This window comes from Lathyrus oleraceus, chromosome 4 (assembly GCF_024323335.1).
Source record: "Lathyrus oleraceus cultivar Zhongwan6 chromosome 4, CAAS_Psat_ZW6_1.0, whole genome shotgun sequence".
In the NCBI taxonomy this organism is placed as follows: Eukaryota; Viridiplantae; Streptophyta; class Magnoliopsida; order Fabales; family Fabaceae; genus Lathyrus; species Lathyrus oleraceus.
The window spans coordinates 33,028,294-33,050,614 of NC_066582.1; the positions used below are offsets into that span (position 1 = coordinate 33,028,294).

Below are 22,321 nucleotides of genomic sequence, written 5' to 3' on the forward strand. Positions count from 1 at the left end.
ACTTTTCATCTTGGCACTAGTAAGGTAGCAAATTATAACTTAAAGAAACAACAATTACAAAACAGTTCATTCATTAAAGCATATATAAGTAGTACAAAAAGAGAAGGAGTATTCATAGAGCTAATTATTACTCTTCCTTGGATCAAAGTACAATATGGAAAAGAAAACAAAAAACAAAAATCTAAAAATGGTTCTGATGGGTTGTCATTGATTAAGTGCTTCTTTAAGGTCATTAACTTGACTCTTTCCGTCTTAGGCTCTGCGAGTATCAGAGAAACCTTCTCAATTGGTACCTCTCCTGCTGAATACATCTTTATCCTTTGGCCATTTACAATAAAAGTGTGTGAATATCCAAGATCATGTACTTCTACCAAACCATTTGCAAACACTTTGTTAACAAGAAAAGGACCCGACCATCTAGATTTCAACTTACTCTGAAACAACCTCTATCAAGAGTTGTACAACAAAATATTTTGTCCTACATGAATTATTTTATCACCAAGTTATTATCATGGTTACTTTTGGTTCTTTCTTTGTAAATCACAACATTCTTATATGCTCTTAGTGTGGTCTTTTCTAACTCATCCAGCTTCAACATTCTCTTTCTTCCAACTTCTTTTTCATCGAAATTTAAGAACTTGATTGCCCAATATGCTTTATGTTCTTGCCTGACTAGTAAGTGACAAGCCTTCTCATAGACCAGTTTCTATAGTGACATTCCTAAGTGAGTCTTAAATGTTGTTCGATATGTACATAGTGTGTCATCTAGGTTCTTGGATCAATCTTTCCTGGATGTAGAGATCGTCTTTTCTAAGATCTATTTCAGCTTCTCGCTCGACACTTCTACCTGCCCACAAGTTTATGGATGATACACTATGGATATTTTATGGTTCACATTGTATTTTGCCAATATTCTTTCAAATTATTTATTGCAAAAGTGCGTCCCCCATCACTAATTAAGATTCTAGGGATTGCGAACCTTGGAAAAACATTCTTTTACAAAAATTTAGAGACGGTTTGGACATCATTAGAAACACATGTTATGGTTTTAACCTATTTAGTGACATAATCAACACAAACCAAAATGTATACATTAGAATTAGATGAGGGAAAAGGATCCATAAAGTCTATTCCCAAACAATTTAAGGATTCAACCTCTATTGTTCCTTTAAGCGGAATCTCTTCTCATTTTATGATGTTACCTGTTTTCTGACACTTGAGATAGTCTTGCCCATAAGAATTATAATATTTGAATAGAGTTGGCCGACACAAGCCACTTTGAAGTACCTTCACTATTTTTCATTCACCACTATAAAGGCCTCCAGAAGATGAGTTAAGGTAGTGCCACATTATGTCTTTCGCTTCTTTACCTGCAACACACACGCAGATTAAACCGTCAGCATTAATCTTAAAAAAATAAGGCTCATCCCATAAATAGTGAACGACTTCTTTATAGAACTGTTTATTTTGCTACCATGTGTAGTCTTCTTGAACACTTTTTGTTGCTTTGTAATTAGCCATATCAACAAAACAATGTCGTTCACTAACTTCTATCAAGTGTTCATCCGGAAACTTTTCATTGATGTTCATTTCTTTCCTAGTTACTTAATCATTCTCCAACTTAGACATGTGATCATCTACAACATTTTCAACACCCTTTTTTATCTATTATTTCTAAGTCAAAACCCTGGAGCAACAATATCCATCGAAGTAACATTGGCTTAGAATTTTCTTTGTTGAAAAGGTATCTTAATGTTGCATAATATGTAAAAATAACCACTTTCAAACCAATTAGATATGCCTGTAACTTTTTCAAGGCGAATGCTACAACTAGTAACTCTTTTTCAGTGGTGGTATAATTCACCTAATTTTCATCTAAGCTCGTTAATTATATAGCAACAACCTATAATTACATATTCCTAGTCATTTACTAAGTTGAACAATTGCCCTAATTTCGATCGGTAGACTTACGGTCAATAATCTCTATTCATCTAAAATCACTTCGTGCACTCGTCAACCCACAGAGAACAGTAAGAATAAAAACAATTTAATAATAATTATAATATAAAAGTATTGAGATAATCTTACACATTTTTCATATATATAAAAATTGTATGTGTGAGTGACTTATTAAACAACTTATTAAAAAAAACAAAGTTTAAAAAATGGAAGTCTAAAAAATAACATATTTTAATAATAAACATTTGTATAATGTATGATTTTAATAATAAAATATAACTAATATATTATAATTATTTTTATTTACAAGATTAAAAAATTAATTAATGAGTTAGTTACCAACAATTGTTTTGTTTATGATTTGTGCAATCTAATGACACTTTATAGGGACTTATTTAGAATTTTTTTATAAAATACAATTTATTGAATAAAAATAGAAAAACAAAAGAGAATGAAGGGCCATAAAATCTAACTCATCAAAAACCTAGTAAAAAAAGATAGTTAGACATGTTCAACCTATCTCTTAAAACACTTTCAAAAGAACAAATAGGAAGTGAATTCTACCAAGTGTTCTAAACAAAAAAAAAAGGTTATGAATTCTACCAAGTGTCCTAAACAAAAAAAAAAGGTTAAATATACGATATCCTCTATAATGTAAGCGATATTTGATTTACATCTCTGTAAAATAATTTTTTTTTATTCCCCCTTTTAATATAAAGATTCTCTCACTATAATCCCTGAGTATACTATTTGTTAATGTGGCTTATATAAGTGTCATTTAATATAGTTTTTTATTATTTTTTAAAAATCCATGTTCCCAAATAGTAAAAAATAATTTAAAAAAATTTCAAGTGGCTTTTTATTTTTTAAAAATTTCAGGTGGCATTTTTTTAATTTTATTTTTTAACTTTGTTTTTAAAATATATTTTTTAATTTTTTTTTATTATGAGGGAGGTAAATCAAAAGTCGCCCACGTTGAAAAAACTTCTAATTTTTGCTACTAATGGGATATAAACTCATTACATAAGCTTATTAAATGAGATTCTTAATCACATGGCTAATATTCCTTTTCTTTATAATACTTACATGTTAAATATATAATACATAGTAGTTTATCTTTTGACATTTATTTTTACTTTCCATTCTCTCCGAATTTTATATACCTCTACCAAAATACAACAAAAGAACATTAGTATCAATTAACTCAAATCCAAATGGCGTAATCAATATCTAGTTTCCTATAAGAAAATAAAATTAATAGAATAAATCAAAATATTATCGGTACATACCAGGAAAAAAGTTTATATTTTGATAGAAAGAAAATCAGAGATAATGCAAAAGAAAACTTTCAATTCAGCATCTAAAGACAGATTTAACAAAACATATATATTATACATATCAGAAAAATGCTAGAGAAATTCCTCTTTATCTTTCAATATATGAAAATTTAACATAAAAATAAAGATGCAAGCTTCAGAGTTGCAATATAGTGCATCCTTGAACATCCATACATGCACATAAGTCAATTTAATTAATTAACTTAACTATCACCAAGTACACCTCATAACTGTCAAGTTGCAATTACGTAAATTCATAAAGCTGAACGATAAAAAAATAGAAATTAAATTAAATAAGTAACACTTTGAACAAATTCTCGATGGATTGTGAATAAAAATGGACAGGGAGTGAAACTTGCATGTGTGAATTGGGTTTCTCATTTAGATATTGTTGTGGCGGAAGGACTCAGTAAAAAGCATGTTGATGAAATTTCAAAAGGAATAAAGAGCATGGACTTTAACTGTGTTAGGCTAATTTGGTCAACTCTTCTTGCCATTGATGAAACTATTTCTAATTTAAAGGTTAGACAATCATTGCAGAACCATGGCCTCGAAGATTCTATTGATGGTTTTCAATTCAATAATTCTTCCATTATTGATCTTACATTCATTCAAACTTTTCAGGTACTACCAATTCAATTATTATTTGTTTCTTAATTCAATTTATTAATTATTCTTTCACTCATTCCGATTCGTTAATAATCTAAGAATGATCATGGTTTCGAGTTGGATTCAAACCTTAAATTAACAATTATCTATCTTAAAAAAATTAAAAAATTAAATAATAATAATAATAATAATAATAGAGGGACATTATGATTATGATGTCATTTCATTTTATTGAATATATGAGTGAAAAAACAATAGAGTTGGAATTTAATTTTATTTAATTGATATTAATGTTCTTTTGTTGTGTTGTTGTAGAAGTAGCTAGAATTTTGAGAGAATGGACAGTGAAAATAAATGTCAAAAAATAAGCTACTATGCATTATATACTTAACATATAAATATTATAAATAAAAGGAATATTAGTCCAATGATTAAGAATCTCATTTAATAAGCTTAGGTAGTGAATTCAAATTCCATTGGTAGCAAAAACTAGAATTTTTTTCAATGTTTTACTATCCAAAACAACAAAATTAGTAGCAAAACCTAGATTTTTTTCAATATTTTACTATCCAAAACAGCAAAATTATATTTTACCCCCTATAATGTGATCGACTTTTGATTTACCCCCTCGTAATAATTTTTTTTTTAATTTCACGTGGGGTTTAAAAATAAATAAATAAAAAAAGCCATGTGAAATTATTTTAAATTTTTGTTTACTATTTGTTGACGTGAATTTAAAAAATAAAAATAAAAAATCAAATTAAATGACACATATACAAGTCACGTCAGCAAGTAGTGCACCCATGAGTCATAGAGAGAAAATCTTTGCATTAGAAGGGAGAAATAAAAAAAAAATCTTTTACACAGAAGTAAATCAAATATCGCTTACACTGCAAGGGATGTTGTCTATTTAACAAAATATGCATTGACTATTCTATCTGCACATATATTCCCCTCTCTGAAAATGTGAGATATCTTGAATCTAAAGGATGATATAGTGTGTAAAGTATTCTTCCATTTAATTAAAAGATGACAACAAAAATATTGAATCGATTTTAAGCCAAAGACTTCTCCAACTCTTCTTGTTAGCATATTCGATAACAAGTATGATTTAATGCAATTCGACTTGAAAGGAGCACTACGCCAAAAATGACTTTTAACAGCGCATCTTAGACAGCGCTTTTAAAAGAAAGCGCTGTCTAAGGTTAAAATTAAAATAAAACACGGAAAATGTTCCAAAAAAATAATGAAAGCGCTGTCTAAGGGGGGGTCTTAGACAGCGCTTTCTAAAAGCGCTGTCTAAGACCCCCCCCTTAGACAGCGCTTTTAGAAAGCGCTTTTAAATATAGACCTTAGTCAGCGCTTTTGATAAAGCGCTGTCTAAAGTCTTTAAATTAAAAAAAAAATTAAAACCAAAAGCGCTGTCTAAGGGGGGGTTTAGAAAGCGCTTTTGGAAAGCGCTGTCTAAGGCATACCTTAGAAAGCGCTTTCCACAAAAGCGCTGTCTAAGGTCTAATTAAAATAAAATTTCAGACTTCTATTTTCGTTCTCAGTCTAAGGCATGGAATTGGTAGGGTTTGTCACGATGGCGGAAGAACCACAATACGCCCTAAAACGCAAATACGAAGACCAACCCACCGCCACTGACATTCAACTCGAAGTCGCAAACGCTAAACAGAAAGCTCAAGAAGCCGCCGCTCGGCTCCTCAGTGTCACCGGCGGCACTCCTCCACTTTCCTTCGATCCTAAACGTTCCAAGTCCGATAATGGTGCTCCTCAATCTGGCTTCGATTCTTACGATTTGAAGCCGCAATATTCAGCTGGTTCTTATGGTGGTTCTAGTAAGAAGATTGAGATACCTAATGGTAGGGTTGGGGTTCTTATTGGGAAAGGAGGTGAGACTATTAAGTATCTTCAGTTGCAGTCTGGGGCTAAGATTCAGGTTACTCGTGATATGGATGCGGATCCTAATTCTACTACGAGGATGGTTGAGCTTATGGGTACTTCTGATGCTGTTGCTTCTGCTGAGAAACTTATCAATGAAGTCCTTGCTGAGGTTTGTTTTAAATTTTCTCTAATTATGTTGTGGAATCACTGTAACTTTGGCCTGTTAGTGAAATATCACTGGTTAGAGTTATTTTCAACTGATTTTGTAAATGCAATGTGAAATGTTTAATGATAAATTTGCTTAAATTATATTGGAATTAGTGCGCTCTGTATCCTGCCAGGGAAAATTCACTGATAAGAGTGGTTTTGAATTGACTTTCTATTTGTAATATGGTGTGTTTTCTGGTTAATTTGCTCTAGTGAGGTTTGAATGACTGCAACTGTAACCTGCTAGTGAAATATTGCTGACAGTATTTGTTTTGAACTGATTTTGTAACTTTAGTATGATTGTTTTGTGCTGAATTTGTTAAAATGATCTTCAAAGTCGAATGGCCTTAACTGTAACCTGTTAGTGAAGCGTCATTGACGATGGTTGTTTTCTACTGATTTTTAACTGTAATAATCTGGGGGAAATGTAACCATTAACATCACTGATAAGAGTTGCTTCTTTACTAGGCTGAAGCCGGGGCTTCTGCCGGTGGTGGTACTAGACGGATGGCTGCACAATCTGGGGGTGATGAATTTTCGATGCAAATCCCAAACAATAAGGTGTGCAAAGTTGCCCGAAATATGTACACCCATGTACTTTCTACTGTGTTTTGTTTATAGTTGATTTGGTTTCTTAGGTCGGCCTTATAATTGGTAAAGGAGGAGAAACAATTAAGAGTATGCAAGCTTCTACTGGAGCACGGATTCAGGTTATCTCTTGTTCTTTGTTTTCTCTGTTTCTTTTGTTATATATTTTCAAAATCATAATTATGTTTGAAGTTGGATGGTGTTAAGGTTAACAGCTGACTGCCCAAACTCTCATGTCTCAAGACTTGGATTTTCCATTGTTAGTAACTTTTGATAACTAATGCCTTATAATTGAACAGATTACTTTTAATGTTAAACACCAATTGCGAATGGAAGATCGAATTTGGATCCAACTCCAATCCGGCTCAGAATTCCGGTGCGGTGGATTTTCAGAGAATCGCAGGTATTAGCTTCTCTTCCTCTTGTTGTGTCACTCGTTATGTATCTTATTCTTCTCAACTGTGATTGCGATTCTTCTTCTTCTTCAACTCTTCTGAACTGTGTTATGGAATTGCAGAGTCATCACTGCGGTGGTTACGTGGCGAAGTGGTCACGCGAGAGGGAAGTGAAGTGAGCTTCTCAGAGATGAACTGTGAAGAATGAGCTCTAATCTTTGAGCAAAAAGCAACCGATTCTGAATATGAGGGTAGAGAGCTTGAGAGTGAAGAGTGAAGATTGAAGGTGAGGAATGAAAAAACTAGAAAAGCTTCTGATTGCACTGTTATATACATGGTATTCTCAACCAAATCGGGCAACGGATCGGGCAGGTTAGTTATGTTAGGGCAGGTTGTTAGGATTTTTGTTAAAACTCTGTTAGTTGCAAGTTAATTTTATATGTGAATTGATTTTCTATTAATTATTTCCATCAGTTAAAATAGTTGTATTGCTTGCAGGGATAAGTCAAAATTGGACCTTAGCTTGCAGTTCAGCTGGATTTGCACGTTACTTCTATGAAGGTTTGTTGTGGTTGGAAGTTCTGCTGTTAAAATGTTAGTTTGTTTTGTTAGTTACAAGTCTGTCAAATCAATTTAAAATTAGTTAGGTTAAGTTAGAGAACTAGTTAGTCATGGTTATTATGAAATTAGAAAAAAAAACTTAACTGTTAGTCAAAGTCCTGCTGTTAGTTATTTCCCATTTTTTGACTCTGTTAGTTTTATTTATAATCGATTGCTTTGAAATTATGTTACTACAAAAGGTTAGATTGATGTTAGTAAATCTGTTAGCAAGTTGATGGTGAGATCTGTCATGGCCTATTAGTATCAGAAACATTATTAGTGAAGGCCAAGACCATGACCAAACACTTGCCTGATTATTTGATGTAGAACTTACTTGCTGAAACTTTCCGCTATGCTAATGATTGTCTTGGTGCATGACTTGTCATTGGGCATGAGCGCCGGGAGCTGTTACCGCAGCAAGTTGTATCAGTTAAGTTGTTATGACTAATTTTGGGAATCTGCTAACGACTCGTTTTAGACAGCACTAGCTAGTGTGTTTTGAGTTGCTCACTTGCCAACAACTTAATAATTGTAATGGATTTGAAGTTAATTGAGAATTTTGCCACCGATACTTAGTAAAACTCGATTAAAATGTCGTTTACGATGGTTATAACATACTGCTATGTTGTTAAAAAGCTGTTTGAATGGTTTGAATTGTGAGTTGTTTAGAAAACCATGTTAATAACTTGAAGTAGGGTTAGTGACGGTATTACATGATTATGTTAGATTCAGTTATATTGGTTAATGTTAACTTACAACATTCGTTCTGTTGTGATAATTATGCAGGATGTACTACCTTGGTTTCGAACTGATTTCAGAATTTGCATCTGTACCGAATTGGGGTGGGCTGCCACGGTTAATTCTTGCACTTTTGGTAATTTTTTATTAGCGAGTTTCAATGATGTCTATGTGTAATTATTAGGATTTAATTAAGGGTATACTTATTTTCCTGTGGAATGCTAACTGTGGCGTTGTTATGTATGTTCTAAAACTTTTGATTTGTGCCGTTTCTGACTTGTGGAAAATTCATGGATGAATATATGACAATTCTGCTTCATGAATGAATGAAGAATTTCTTCTGTGAAACTGGAATTTTGTGAATGAGTGAATCTTTAAAAATTGGAATGGATGAAGAAAATTGCTTTTGTGAAACTGGAATTTCGTTTATATATCCTTCAAAATCTGTTACAATGCTCATGAAATTAATGCTAAACTTATATGAAATGCAATGGTTAGTTACAAATCAAAATGTTAGTTTCAATTTGGACTTGAGTGGATGTGTAACTTAATTTGGCTTTGTTTTGTTATATTGGTTAGTTTTGTGAATTATGAATATAATGTTATCGTGGACTTGTATAATGGTATGTTGTTATGACAATTGGTCTAAAGCGCTGTCTAAGGCTAAAAAAAGCTTCAAAAATTTTCGTATACCTTAGACAGCGCTTTTGTAAAAAGCGCTGTCTAAGGGGGGGGCTTAGACAGCGCTTTTTGAAAAGCGCTGTCTAAGGTATACCTAAAAAAATTAAAATAGGAGGGTCTTAGAAAGCGCTTTTGGCCAAAGCGCTGTCTAAGGGGTGGGGCTTAGACAGCGCTTTTCAAGAGCGATGTCTAAGGTATACCTAAAAAATTTAAAATAAGAGGGTCTTATAAAGCGCTTTTGGCCAAAGCGCTGTCTAAGGGGGGGGGGGGGGGGCTTAGACAGCGCTTTTAAGATTTAAAAAAGCGCTGTCTAAACCTTTAGCAGCGGAGGTTTAGACAGCGCTTTAAAGCGCTGTCTAAGGCTAAAAAAAGCGCTGTCTAAGGTCTTGTTTGTTGTAGTGGAGGTACAAACTCAAAACTTAGTTGAGAAAATTCCTATGAATGTTCCTAAATTATCTCTAAATATTTTCATCACAAGTTGATATTCTAGGATTTTCTCTTACACCTCCATTTGTATTGCACTTAATCCAATTATGATTTGGAAATCAAAAATTAACTTGTAAGATTCTAGGTGCGGGAGTATGTCGATATTTGATGTCAACACATTTAATAATTGTAAGGTCATGGATTTAAGATTACAAATGTCATTTCAAATAAGTAGATGTCATATAGACAAATTGTGTAACATGGAGAATGTCTCTATCAAAGTCAATTTTTTCATTTTAAAACATGATAGTACCATTTATTATGTGCCAAGTTTTATAAAAAATATTATAAGGAGAGTCATAATCAAATTATGAATTTTGATAACTCCAACTTCTTCCTGCAAGTTTGATTAAACTTTCGTAACTAGTTTCATCAATGTTCAGGTCAAATAATCGCTCAATTCAATGACAAAAATAAAACTAAAGTGTATCTGCATCTAAGAAATAAGTGGTTTGTAGTTTCCACATCATTTCTAGAGAGAGCATCTCAAAAACATATGCATTCCTCTTTGAGTAAAGTGGTATTATGTTGAAATAATTTTATGCATTAGTTTCCAAGTAACTACTGACTTAGCAAGTGATATTTAGGGACGTCAGATAATTTTTTTTCTTTAAGAAGACTCAATGTGATCCCTCTTGATACAATTGTAGGCATTTTTAAATGATAAATCACCATTTGTAGTTCTTGTCCAAATTAGTTTATGAGCAATAGTATTATTAAATGACAAGTTAATCTTTAAAATGTCTTCAACAATTTGAAGAGGCAAAATGAATAAGTTGTGTGGAATATTCCAATTAATGTCTTGGATAATTGAATTGACCTTAGCAATTTGCATATATCCACCAGTAATACTAGGTGGAAATCTTTAACTTTGTATCTCAACCAATTATTAGTCAATAAAAAAAATTCTTAGCATTATCAACCTTTTATCTACTATGTTCCTCTAGAAAGGAAAATAAATGCTTAAAGTTAGATCATATTGAAGAATAAATATGATAGATGATTGATTTTTTTATATCTGAATTATCTACTAATAAGTATAGATCAAACCATTGATTATTGATAGTCATCAATTTCCAATAAACAGATAAACAACTACTTTTGTTTATTATCTTAATTCTCTCAAATTAAGATCTTGTTTAGACAAAGATGAGAAAATAATATTTTAAAATATAATAATCAACTTTCTAATGTCTATGCTACCTGTTTGCACAAACTTTTGAATTTAAGAATTTAGTTTGTTAAGAATATTGATTAACTATTAATAAATCCTAAGATAATACATAAGCATGTCTTGTATGACTGAACCAATTAAACCATACGCATCATAGAAAAAAAAGTGGTCATTCCTAGTAGCTAGCTTGACCAATCCTCAATCTACTATACTAGTATATGATTTGAAGATGATGAATTCTAGGCTTGTCTTTGAATATAGAATTAAATGGTGTTTGTCCCACGATGAGTCCAATAATATTAGCAACTTACCTCAACCTAGATTTAGAAGTACCTCCACCATAAAATTTACATTTAGTTAGACTAATGTGTTAATCAGAATTCTAACCATATTCTTGAAGAAGATGGTTAATGACTTAAGTATTTTTCCTAGTAGCTTTGTAAAATATCATAAGACCATGCAAAATAATGTGTGGTTAGGAATGGTTGTCTTTCTAACCGAAAATAATAAAGTAACTAAAAATTATAATATTATAATTATTCTCTTTTTTATATCAAAAGTATTTTTTAAATAATAATTATTTTAATTAATTAGTTAATGACAATTGTCTTGTTTATAATTTATTTATTAAATTATAATTAATATATTATAAATATTTCAATATTTATTTAGAGAATACAAAATATTAAATTAATTAATTGATTAGTGATAAAAGGGTTAGATATTTTTTTTAATTATTATTTTTTTAAATGAGACAGATGTTAAAATATGAAAGAAAATTGTTGTAATTTTCATAGTCATTTGTTTCTTAAGTATAAGGTGAATAGTGGGAGGCAAAATGTCAAATTCAAAGATATGATAGAACCATATGGTAGATTTATATATGTAAAATGTCTTGAAGTTTCCTCTCAAGAGAGGTAATTATATATTAAAAACAAATAAATTAAAACTATTACGTACGCATATATCTTGTGATCTTGCATGAATCATCACGGTCAAGAAGACTCCCAGCAATTGGACATTTGAATCTATGGATTTTTTTTTCTTTACACTATCTTATCACTTTCATATAAGATCTTTTATAGATTATACTACATCAACATTGGTGTTTGTATAACGAAAGTCAAAAATTATATCAAAAGATCTCTGAAGATTGGATTTTGGGATCATTCATTATGAGTATTCAAACTTTTTCGTAATTAACCTTTTATGGTTCATGCATGCATGATGGAAGGGTCTATAGCAATGGAAACTGGGGGAGACAGGGGACCAGATTTTCTTTTGTCCAAGATTTTGTTTTTGAGCATCTAAAGATTTTCTTTTATAGCTATATATTATCAATGAAAAGTCAAGCAGCGAAATGAAACTATGATTATATCCACCATGTGTTTTATGTCATTTATGTTATGTCACATCAATAAGATTTTTCCTTGGATATAACCAGGTCCATGCCAAAGAAAATGAAGATATCTTCAATTCGATACCATTATTTCATATTGGTAATCGAGGAGAAATATTCTTTATCACTAGTAATACTGAATAATCTCGATCATCTATAAATATACTGAATAATCCCTTTAGATTAAAGAGTATTAAACACTTCTATCGATTGAGAAAACAAAATGATTTTTCAGTATTTTTTTTTAATAGCAAAACAACTAGATATATAAAAACGGAAAAATACCAATAATACAAGTCAACTAAGAGCACTAGAAGTGCATTCAAGAAAAGAATTCACGTAAAAATAAAAATAAAAACAACTCACATAAAAAAAAAACATTTACCACTCAAACCTATTGAGAATGTGTCAAGTGTGAGTAGTGTGGATAATAGTCCCACATTGGTTGATAATGTGGAGACTTGAGCATTTATAAGTGAGAGAACCCACTCACCTATCATCTTAAGGTTTTAGGTGAATATGTGGTGTGTCTCTCACAAGTGTTGCTCTAGAAAGCAAGTCCCACTATGTTCAATGCTCCCTAGTGAAAAATCTCCCCCAACAAATGGTATCACGAGCCTTTGGTTTCAGAAAGGGACCAGGTTACTTGTATCGAAAGTCAAAAAACGGCGCCAGGAGGGTGAATAAGAAACGTTCCGTTGAAGAGTGTCAACGGCGCCTAGAGGGTGAATAAGAAACGTTCCGTGCGGCTTTCACTTGAGGGGGAGCATTGTGGACTCGCACTTGAGGGGGAGTATTGAGAATGTGTCAAGTGTGAGTAGTGTGGATAATAGTCCCACATTGGTTGATAATGTGGAGACTTGAGCATTTATAAGTGAGAGAACCCACTCACCTATCACCTTAAGGTTTTAGGTGAATATGTGGTGTGTCTCTCACAAGTGTTGCTCTAGAAAGGAAGTCCCACTATGTTCAATGCTCCCTAGTGAAAAATCTCCCCCAACAAAACCAAGAACAAATATTCAAAAACCCAGACCCAACACTTGAAAAGAAAATAAGTTATAGGGGTAAATTCGACAACTTGAATAAACAAAGAAAGACACTTGAACACCCGCATTATCCTAAAGGAGTCAAAGTGGACCATACTCCCAATCAAGTAAAGAAAAGTCAGAACTCGGAGCATGAACGTGAATTCACTTCCAAATCAACCAATAATCAAGTTCAACAAGTGATTTATTGTCTTTGTTTCCCGATAAAAAATACATTTATTATGTGTTTTTTAAATAATCTAAACTACAGAATATCAGATCGAAACCATACCTAACAAAGACTTCTTACACCTCTCAAAATCCTAGAAAATCTTAAAAATCTTTAAGATCGAATACAGATTTGAAGCAGGCATATCCACCCACGTTAACATTTTAGACCAAATTAAGGAAACCACCTCAAAGTAGATAAACAAGTGATTTACCCACTTCAACTACCCTAAATAAATCGAACACCCCCTTCATTACCAACCGATAAAATTCGACGTCTAAAATGATTTTAGCTAGTAGGCAATCTATAGGAAAACAATTGTCAAAAAAAATATCACTAATTTAAAAAACTCTCAGCTTTTCCAAACCCAACCAAACTATGATCACCCGAGCCGACCTACCTTCCTCACACCAGCATTTAAATTCATTAATTTAATATTTTAAATATTTTTATTAAATTTTAAAAAATAAAAGATAGAAATCAGCCACTCTCTCACGTATATCTCATCATTAAAATAAAAATATATTAGAAAATAAAAAAAAAATATTTTTGTGCATTGACTTTTGTAATTAAGTATTTATAAATGGAATTATAATTGACTAAATAAATTATTTTAGGTGGGTGTGATAGTTAAACCGAATATGCTAAATGGGTGTAATATATTAGTCCAACATTCAATCCTTAATATTATAACTTATTTATATTTAAGGTAAATAAGTTGTTAATATCGATAAATTAAATACAAATACATTTAGATAAAATTATTTCTAAAATTCATTTAGCATAATCTATTTGTAAAGTTATAATTTTAATACAAATGACGTAAAGTTATTTGTAAAATTCATTCAGCAAAATTTTATAAAATAGTTAAATTGGAAGGGTTGTGTTTTTATTAGATATTAACATTTAAATTATTGATAAATGGTATATAATTCTATGAACGTATGATTTTGAGAAGCCTTAATTGTAAATATATTAATATATAGTATAAAAGATATCGATTCTAACAAATTCTCCTCATTTATTGACATACATGGAAATAGGGTGGCAAAACGGGTTGCCTATTTCGTCCCGTATCGCCTTAAGTCCGTTAAAAAAAGAGCGGGGCTGGTAAGTCCGCTAAGTGAAATTGGCTTTAAAATCTAATTCGTTCTGCCAAGGTGACGGGTTGGCAGACGGCAGGCTTGTCCGCCTATTTTATTTAATAGATTACAAGAAATTACATTTTAATTAGAAAGCATCAAACCAACAATTAGAAAGTATAAAATAACGATTAAAAATCTAAAACCATAAAGAAATTTCACCTAATTAGAACCACAACAAGAGTTCCAAAACTATAGTTCAAGTATTAACCTTCAACCAACCAAAATAAATATTTTTAGTGTTTGATAACTAGGCTGGCAGACCAACCTGTCCCTTTTTTGACAGACTTAAGACGGGGCAGACTTAACAGGTAGGTGGACATAAAATCTCAATCAAATCTGCCATTTTTTAGCGGGTGTCCGGACCAGACCACGACCGGTTTTGCCATCCCTACATGTAAACATAATCATTCCAAGATTTCTAGATAGACCAAACCACCAAATTACAACTCAATTATGAGACCCCCTCTAACCCTAGTAAAAACTCCTAAAGAAGTAAACATCGCATAAAGCAATGAGACATCCCTAAAGTAGACAACAAATCGATCAATCTACCTAAAAATCATATACCATAGATTTGAAACCATATTGCACACAACCCACAAGACAAACTATTATGATCAAGAATGACCCCAGCCTTAAAAATAATTTTTCTTGTTAAGATTTTAACTTGAAGGAGTTGTCATAAGAACCACCACTTTAGAAGGGACCCAACTACCCCAAATAGACATAAGGACCATTCTAAGCCCGAATCATTAAAAATGGCACCAAGATTCACCTAAACGAGGACCTTATAAGATGATGCAACTTCCCAAGACACCGAGCCCGGTGATCTTTTAAAATCCCTTAACAGTCAACAAGAGATCATCAGACAACTCGTGCTTATAGACAAAAAATAAATCCATTCCATTGAAGATTACAAAATAAATAACCCTCATTTCAAAAACCAATATCACCCATTTTCTCACTATGCTGGTCTAGGACAAGGTAAAGCCTATAAAAAGGCTCTAAGAGGAATATAACTAACCCATAGATTATCCCTAAAACAGGTAAGTATACCATTTCCCACCTTTCCTCGTAGACATCGACAAATCAATCAAATGGGGAATAAGCTTTAGACCATATGTAAGACCCCAATTTTGGCCCTAAGATCCCTCATGGCATCATAACATTGCATTTGTGAAGCCTCAAGGATCATAAGCATTTGGGTTCCCTTTGCCTTTGGTTGGTACCTCTTGTGAGTGGTTTGAGATCACCAAGCATGCTTGAATTATATATCATTGCTTTTCTCATTTTATTTACTAACCAAAAGCACAAAAATGTGTCACTAACATTTCTTGTTTGTAGCTTGAGCAATCACAAGGCCCAAAGCTTCTAGGAGATCATTGGTGCAAAGATATAGCCAAGAGAAGATGAAGGCAAGCATGGCAATGGTTCCCAAAGCTCTCATCCATCAAATATGCCTCCTTAGCGTCTCAATTCATCATTTTGATCAAAGCAAGTCAAAGGGTTTGAGGTTTGTGTCCCAAAGAGCCCTAATTCATCTGTGTACCAAGTGTGCCTTGCTCATGAAGCAACCTCAGCCCATGGTCAAATACAATCAAGGGAAGTTATTTAATTCATCATTTCATGCATATTTGAACTTATTTGAGTGTCCTCAATCATCAACTCATCAAGATATGAGTTGTGGACTTGAAAAGTTGATCAGTCAATTCATCTGACTATTTTTAAATGCACTGAGACCTAACATTTTATGTGTTGGTCAAATGGAGATGACCCCAAAATAAAATATGTTCTTAAGTACAATATGAACAACTTTAATGTTCATAAAAAATTGATTTGAATCTTGGAAGGTCATCTCCCATTCCAATACATTATAGGTCATTTTGATTGAAACCCTAATTCTGGGTCAACTTCCCAAGAACTTAACTCATTCATTTTTTATGATTTTGAGGTGGGATCAAATACATTGGAAAGCTTATTGTGTCTACTTCAAATGTTATGTTGAATAAAGTTTCAAAATCTCAATATAAATACATGTGATAATACAAGACATTATAGGTTACTTTGGACCAAATGCATTGAAAGGCAAAAAAGTCCAACTTCAAGTGCCCATAACTTCTTCATCAAAAATCCAAATGATGCAAAATTTAAGTACATCTTGATTTTCTTGAAAAGATCTATAACTTTGATGTTGTAGGTTTTTCCATTTGAGGCTTGAATCATCAAAATAGATGGGTTTGAAGTTGGTTCATTTTGACAAAATTCTCAAAGGCATGTTTTGCACTATGAACTTCATGGCCTATTTTCATAAATTTCCACATTCCAAATGAGTTTTTGTTCAACATAACACTTGTTCCTTATGTCAAGACCTTTCCAACCATTACCCACATGCTTATGTTTGGATTTTCTAATTGGCATTTTCGAAGAGATGAAGTTTTAGGCACAATTATGCAATTCATGATGAAGCTTCATGCACAAGCCATTGCCTTGCAAATCACACGTCCAAACCTCCTCCAAACAAGCTCAACATCCATTTGCACCAGGTTTTGGGCCTCACATGCGCCTGTACAGGCCCATGCATGGAGGACCCAATTCTCATGCACACGAATTCTTCATGACTTTACATCAGCTTCAGCTATAAATACATGCCATGCTTCATTCATTTCTCATCCCTGAATCAACCTGAAACTCTGCAGAAATCATTCCAAACCATACTCTAAAAGAATTTTGCTTTTTCACTTGAAATTTTCAGATCCAATTCTCAACTTCCTTGGTTGATTATTGGACTCTAATTCCTTAGCCTTGCCTTATTTCCATCTCCAGAACAAGCTGCAAGCAAGTGTGTTGAAGGATCGTGCTCCACAGATCTGTATTTAGAAGGTTGATGTTCAAACTTATTTGCTTCGAAACTCTTCATTTATAGCTTGTTTCTTGTGTCCTTTTGCTTGGCTGAAATCCTCTCAACAGAGGCAACTTGTTGGTGCTTTTAATTTTACAAATCCATGAAGTTTCAGTTGAACACCATATTTTTCAACTTCTGATTTCTCTTACCATGGAGATCTAGAGTGAAAATAGATGGTACAGGGGTGATGTACATCACCCCAGCTTTCCAATGATATGAGGATCACTCATTTTCATCAAGTTTTTAGAACCTGCAACTCTGGCCGGAATCTCCATGTTCGCCAGAGAAGACGGTGGTGTACACCACCGTCCGTTTGCCAGTTTGAATCCCAGCCGTTGATAATGATTTCCAGATTGAATCATGGCTCTTGGATCTTATGACTTTTTTTTAATTCCACATGTTACTCAGTTGACTTGGGACCATCGTGCGCACGCATCTCTCCACCTCTGGATGTGTCAGCTCAATTAATGAGCTTAGATCTAACGCCTCTCATTTTTTCTGATTTTTCTAATTTCCATTTTATTTCTTTTATTTCATTTAACTTCAAAAAATTATAACTCTCTCATTTTAATTCCAAAAAATATGGGACTAATAACATTATTTCTCTTTTTAATTCTAGTTTCTAAAAACGATTTTTAATATTTTTTATTTTATCATTTGATATTTTTTGTGAATTTTCTCTTTTCTGGTTATTTTTAATTTAATTTAAATATTTTTTGATATTCAAAAAATACAAAAATATTTTCTCAACCTATTTGAATGATGATGGATCTATGAAAAATATTCTCATTAATTTTTTAATTGATTTGAGATTTATTTGAGATTTTAGTTCAATTAGGTTATTTTTATTCATTTTTAATTGATTAAAAATAGTTTCTGCCTTTTAAAAATGCTAAATTTTTTTGTCAAACTTTGTTTGACCTTGTTGAACTTGGGATAAATCACTTGGACTTTTCAAAGTTGATTTGAAGTGATTTTGAAGTTTGACCTTTCTTTATTATTTGAATTCAAGATTCTTTTTAATATTAAAAATGCCAAAAATATTTTGTTCATTTTCTTGACTTCCAATCTTCATCTCACTTCTGTTTTGATTGTTTGACCATGATCCTCAATGTCATTTGGTCAACATTTGTGGATTGGTACATTCCATTTCATTTAATGCACCTTATTCCTTTTATTTCCATGATCCATCTTCTTCTTCTTCTTCTTCTTCTTCTTCTTCTTTTCCTTTTGATCAATGAGTTAAAGGTTGATAAGTTAGCATTGATTAGGGAGGTTTAATCTTCCTTGATTCAAATCTAATTCATCTTGATCAATTGATCAAATGAATGGCTTTGCATTAAGGATAGGTTGCTTCCTAAATCATGCAAAGGACTTAAACCAACACAAGATCATTTCCCATTTTCTTTTTGGCATGGCAAGTTGTTGGAACTTGGTTCACTAATCAAGACTTCTAACTTGTGTTGTTGCCTACATTATTATTGACCGGCCTCAGATAGTTGTGACTTCTACATAAGTCCAATTACGATTGCTTAACATAGCGCTAAATTTGCCTTATGGCACACTAACTATTAACATTAACCATTAACCATTAACATTTACTTTTTGCACTTTACTTTTATGCAATTTACTATTCTTGTACATATTATTCATTTGCTTTTTCCTTTGCTCATTGGAGCACATGTTTATGTTAATGCAATTTGCCTTTTGCTCACTTGAGCACATAATTGTGTATATATCATTGTGCTTGTGTTTTGTTTTGATTGTTGTGGACCAAATGCAAAGAAATGGACCAATGGACTTATACTTTAGCACTTTCCCTATGCAAATTTGGAGTCAAAGAGCAACTAGGCATTGGGCCTTTAGAGTGCTATAAAAGTCAAAGAGCAACTAGGCATTGGGCCTTTAGAGTGCTATAAATGTTGAAGAAGACTTTGAAAGGACCAACTTCTAAACTCCTTCTTGTTCATTCTTGTTTGTTTGCTGGAACCTTTTAATGTGTGTGTTCTTGTGCTAGGAACTCCAACTTGATCCAAATTGAAGAACCATTGCCATGAGCTTCTAAGAGAGAGAGATCCAAGATACCTTGAGGAGTTTTCCAAGAGTTCATTTGATTGTTGATTGCTTGAGTTTATGCTTATGTGTTTGCTTTATTCCAAAGGATGGGAGCTACTTGGATCATCAATATGATCTCAAGAGAGGAACTCCATTTGTGGTTTTGTTCTCTTATCTCTTACCTCTTGTATGATTAGGACTTATCCTTTCTTCTTCTTCCCTCCACTCCAACCCTAGCCAAAAAATTTTGTGCAAACATCTAACACTTGTTTTCAACATTAGAAACCTAAGCCTTATGCTTTTGATTTTCAAACTTTCTTTTTATAACACTTATTTTGAATTGAATCTTTAATCCACTTTGACCATATTTTTGTAAGTACTTCTCATTGGTAAATATAACCCATTCAAATGTCTTTTCGTGGTTTCAATGGCCACTTTCTTAACCCAATTTTTCATAACCTTTAGCTGTTAGGTTTGAGTTATCCTTGAGGTAGATATAATGCTCACCTATATCCTTAGTGATGGACAATGAGTCTTCCATGCTTATTATAGGGTTAACCCCTCACTAGCATGTTGAAGCTATCCTCACGTGGTGGATTTGTGGTTTTAGGTTGAGTTTTCTCCCTTGGATAACAAAAGACCTTAAGGCTTTTGGACCAATCAATTCACCAACTCATTTTGAGATTTTTACCCCGAACTACGAGGTTTTGATCCTAATCTTTTTTAAGATGGTACGTAGGCAATGGGTTTATCCATCCAAACACAAAATGTAAATAACTTGTATATTCTCTTCTCATCTCTTCAATCATGTTTGCACAAATAAATTTTCACAAAATACCAACCTTACAACAAATGTGAAAAGGGCTCCCTAGGAGTACCTAGGATGTTTTGGGTGCTTAAAACCTTCCCATTGCATAACCAACCCCCTTACCCAGATCTCTGACATTTTTACTAGTTTTTGATTTGATAAAACTTTTAGGTTTTTGTTCGCTTTCTAACCATTCCTTCGGATAAATAGAAGTGCGGTGGCGACTCGAATTGTATGGTTTACCTTAGATTTAGTCAATATCTCTAATGGTAACGAATACCCCGCTACACCATAATATAGACACCCCTTTCCATTTGGTAGAAGAATCTTGAAGGGTAGATATCCTACCCCTTATAAAATAACTAATAATTTGTTCCACATACATAGCAGAAAAAATATCCCTCTACAGACCGAAAGTCTCAGAGAGCAGCCTCAAACACCACTTCCTTGGTAAGGCAAGGTTAATTAAGAAGATATCAAAGACTCCCAAGATACTTATCATCTTATGTTTGCAGACATCAAACCATGTAACCTAAGAAATATTAACATCGCTTCCCCCTCCACCATAACTTTTTATGAATAATAATGATCCTTTTCAAAACCTTAATATGCATTTTTAGAATAGATAATAAGAAGATGAGAAAATCATTAAGCACTGAGTTGAGAAGAATCACTATACTCACCTTACTATCAAACATATGGCTCCAAGAAATAAGACACCTAGAAATAAGTGATATAAAGGGCTCCCATGTGGCCTCAAGACGATATTATACCCAATGAAAAACCAAGGTTATTAAAGTTAAGGTTTGGTTGTTAACACCGGAGAAAGTCACAATCTAGATTTGAGAAAAAATGACAATATTAACCCCAATAAATTGACTCTTATCAAAATTGACCTGGAGTCTAGAAGAGAGCTCAAAGCCTCTAATGATAGTTTTAGTGGTACAAAGATTATCTACCGAGAGTATATTGTAAATGCAAGATAACAAAGTCAGAAAGTAGTAAACTTACAACCAGAAAAGAGACGCAACTCCACAACACGGCTAAAAAGACCATTAAGCCTTTGCACGTGGCATTGCTAATGTGGCAAAGACCTTGACATGGAATACCACATGGCTAAGGTAAAAATTATACTTGAATCCGTAAAAATTCCTAGCTAATCTGTAGCTAAAGTCGTAGCTAATTTGTAGCAAAACCTCACTAGTTTTTTTGTTTCTTTCTCTCTTCTTCATTTTCTCTCAATAACCATCACACTTTCAACAAGAAGAAACAACACTTAATTTTTAGCAGAGCCTAGATTTTTTATAATGATAAGAATTGGTGCAGAACAAACACTAATTCATCATATAATTCAACCACCAATAATTGCATCATTGGTGGATATCATCTTCGGAATTATGCCTCAGATGAAAACATTTTTCTTTGGAGATAATGCACCAATGTCCTTTATGACAGATAGATTGCAAATTTTGGTTGGTGCAATGGTACCTTGTGTGATTCTTATATTATGAGGTATGCTAGCTGAAGGACCAAATGGATCAAAACTTGAAATTAGAAATACAATTGGGATCAGTGTAGAAATACTTATGGTGCTTCCTATTATAGGAAATGGAGTTATTTTGTTGGCTGAAAAGTTGAATTTTTAGGTTGAGAATGACGCTATGTTTAGATTTATGCTTTTGATGCAGTATACAACAACAAGTGCTATTTTCTTGGGAGAAATTGCTAGCTTGATGAGTTATTGAGTTATTGAAGCTTCAACAATTCTATTTTGGCAACATGTATTTGCAACAATATTCATTTCCTTTATTTTCACTTCTCTCTGGAATGGTTGTTATGAATCTACATCCTAACTACTTAAATTCAGATGAATTAAGCCCTACTGACTAGAGTTGGAATGTTTTATGTTTTACTAATGTCGTACTAAAAAGTTTTACTTTTCCAACTTATCTAAATTTTTAAGTATTCTTTAGGAAGTCGTTGCTATGATTAGAACCACTTGGGGATGCAGAAGAGGTTGCAAAGTGACTGATGCAAGAAGCATATCAGAGAGGTGGTGCTGACAATATCACTTATGTTATTGTTCGTTTCTTGATG

The 22,321-nt window shown here is 32.7% G+C and overlaps 1 protein-coding gene and 1 pseudogene across 1 annotated transcript; both read left to right on the forward strand.

Annotated features, from left to right (window-relative positions):
- Window positions 1–5,482: 5,482 nt before the first annotated feature.
- Window positions 5,483–8,300, forward strand: LOC127138633 (uncharacterized). The gene is made up of 6 exons (XM_051065116.1): window positions 5,483–5,961; window positions 6,468–6,560; window positions 6,638–6,709; window positions 6,887–6,990; window positions 7,105–7,354; window positions 7,481–8,300. Exons 1-5 carry the CDS (start codon window positions 5,491–5,493, stop codon window positions 7,154–7,156), a joined length of 792 nt encoding a protein of 263 aa, XP_050921073.1. The 5' UTR covers window positions 5,483–5,490; the 3' UTR covers window positions 7,157–7,354; window positions 7,481–8,300.
- On the forward strand, window positions 8,174–22,077 carry LOC127135853 (protein PIN-LIKES 2-like; annotated as a pseudogene).
- Window positions 22,078–22,321: the final 244 nt, after the last annotated feature.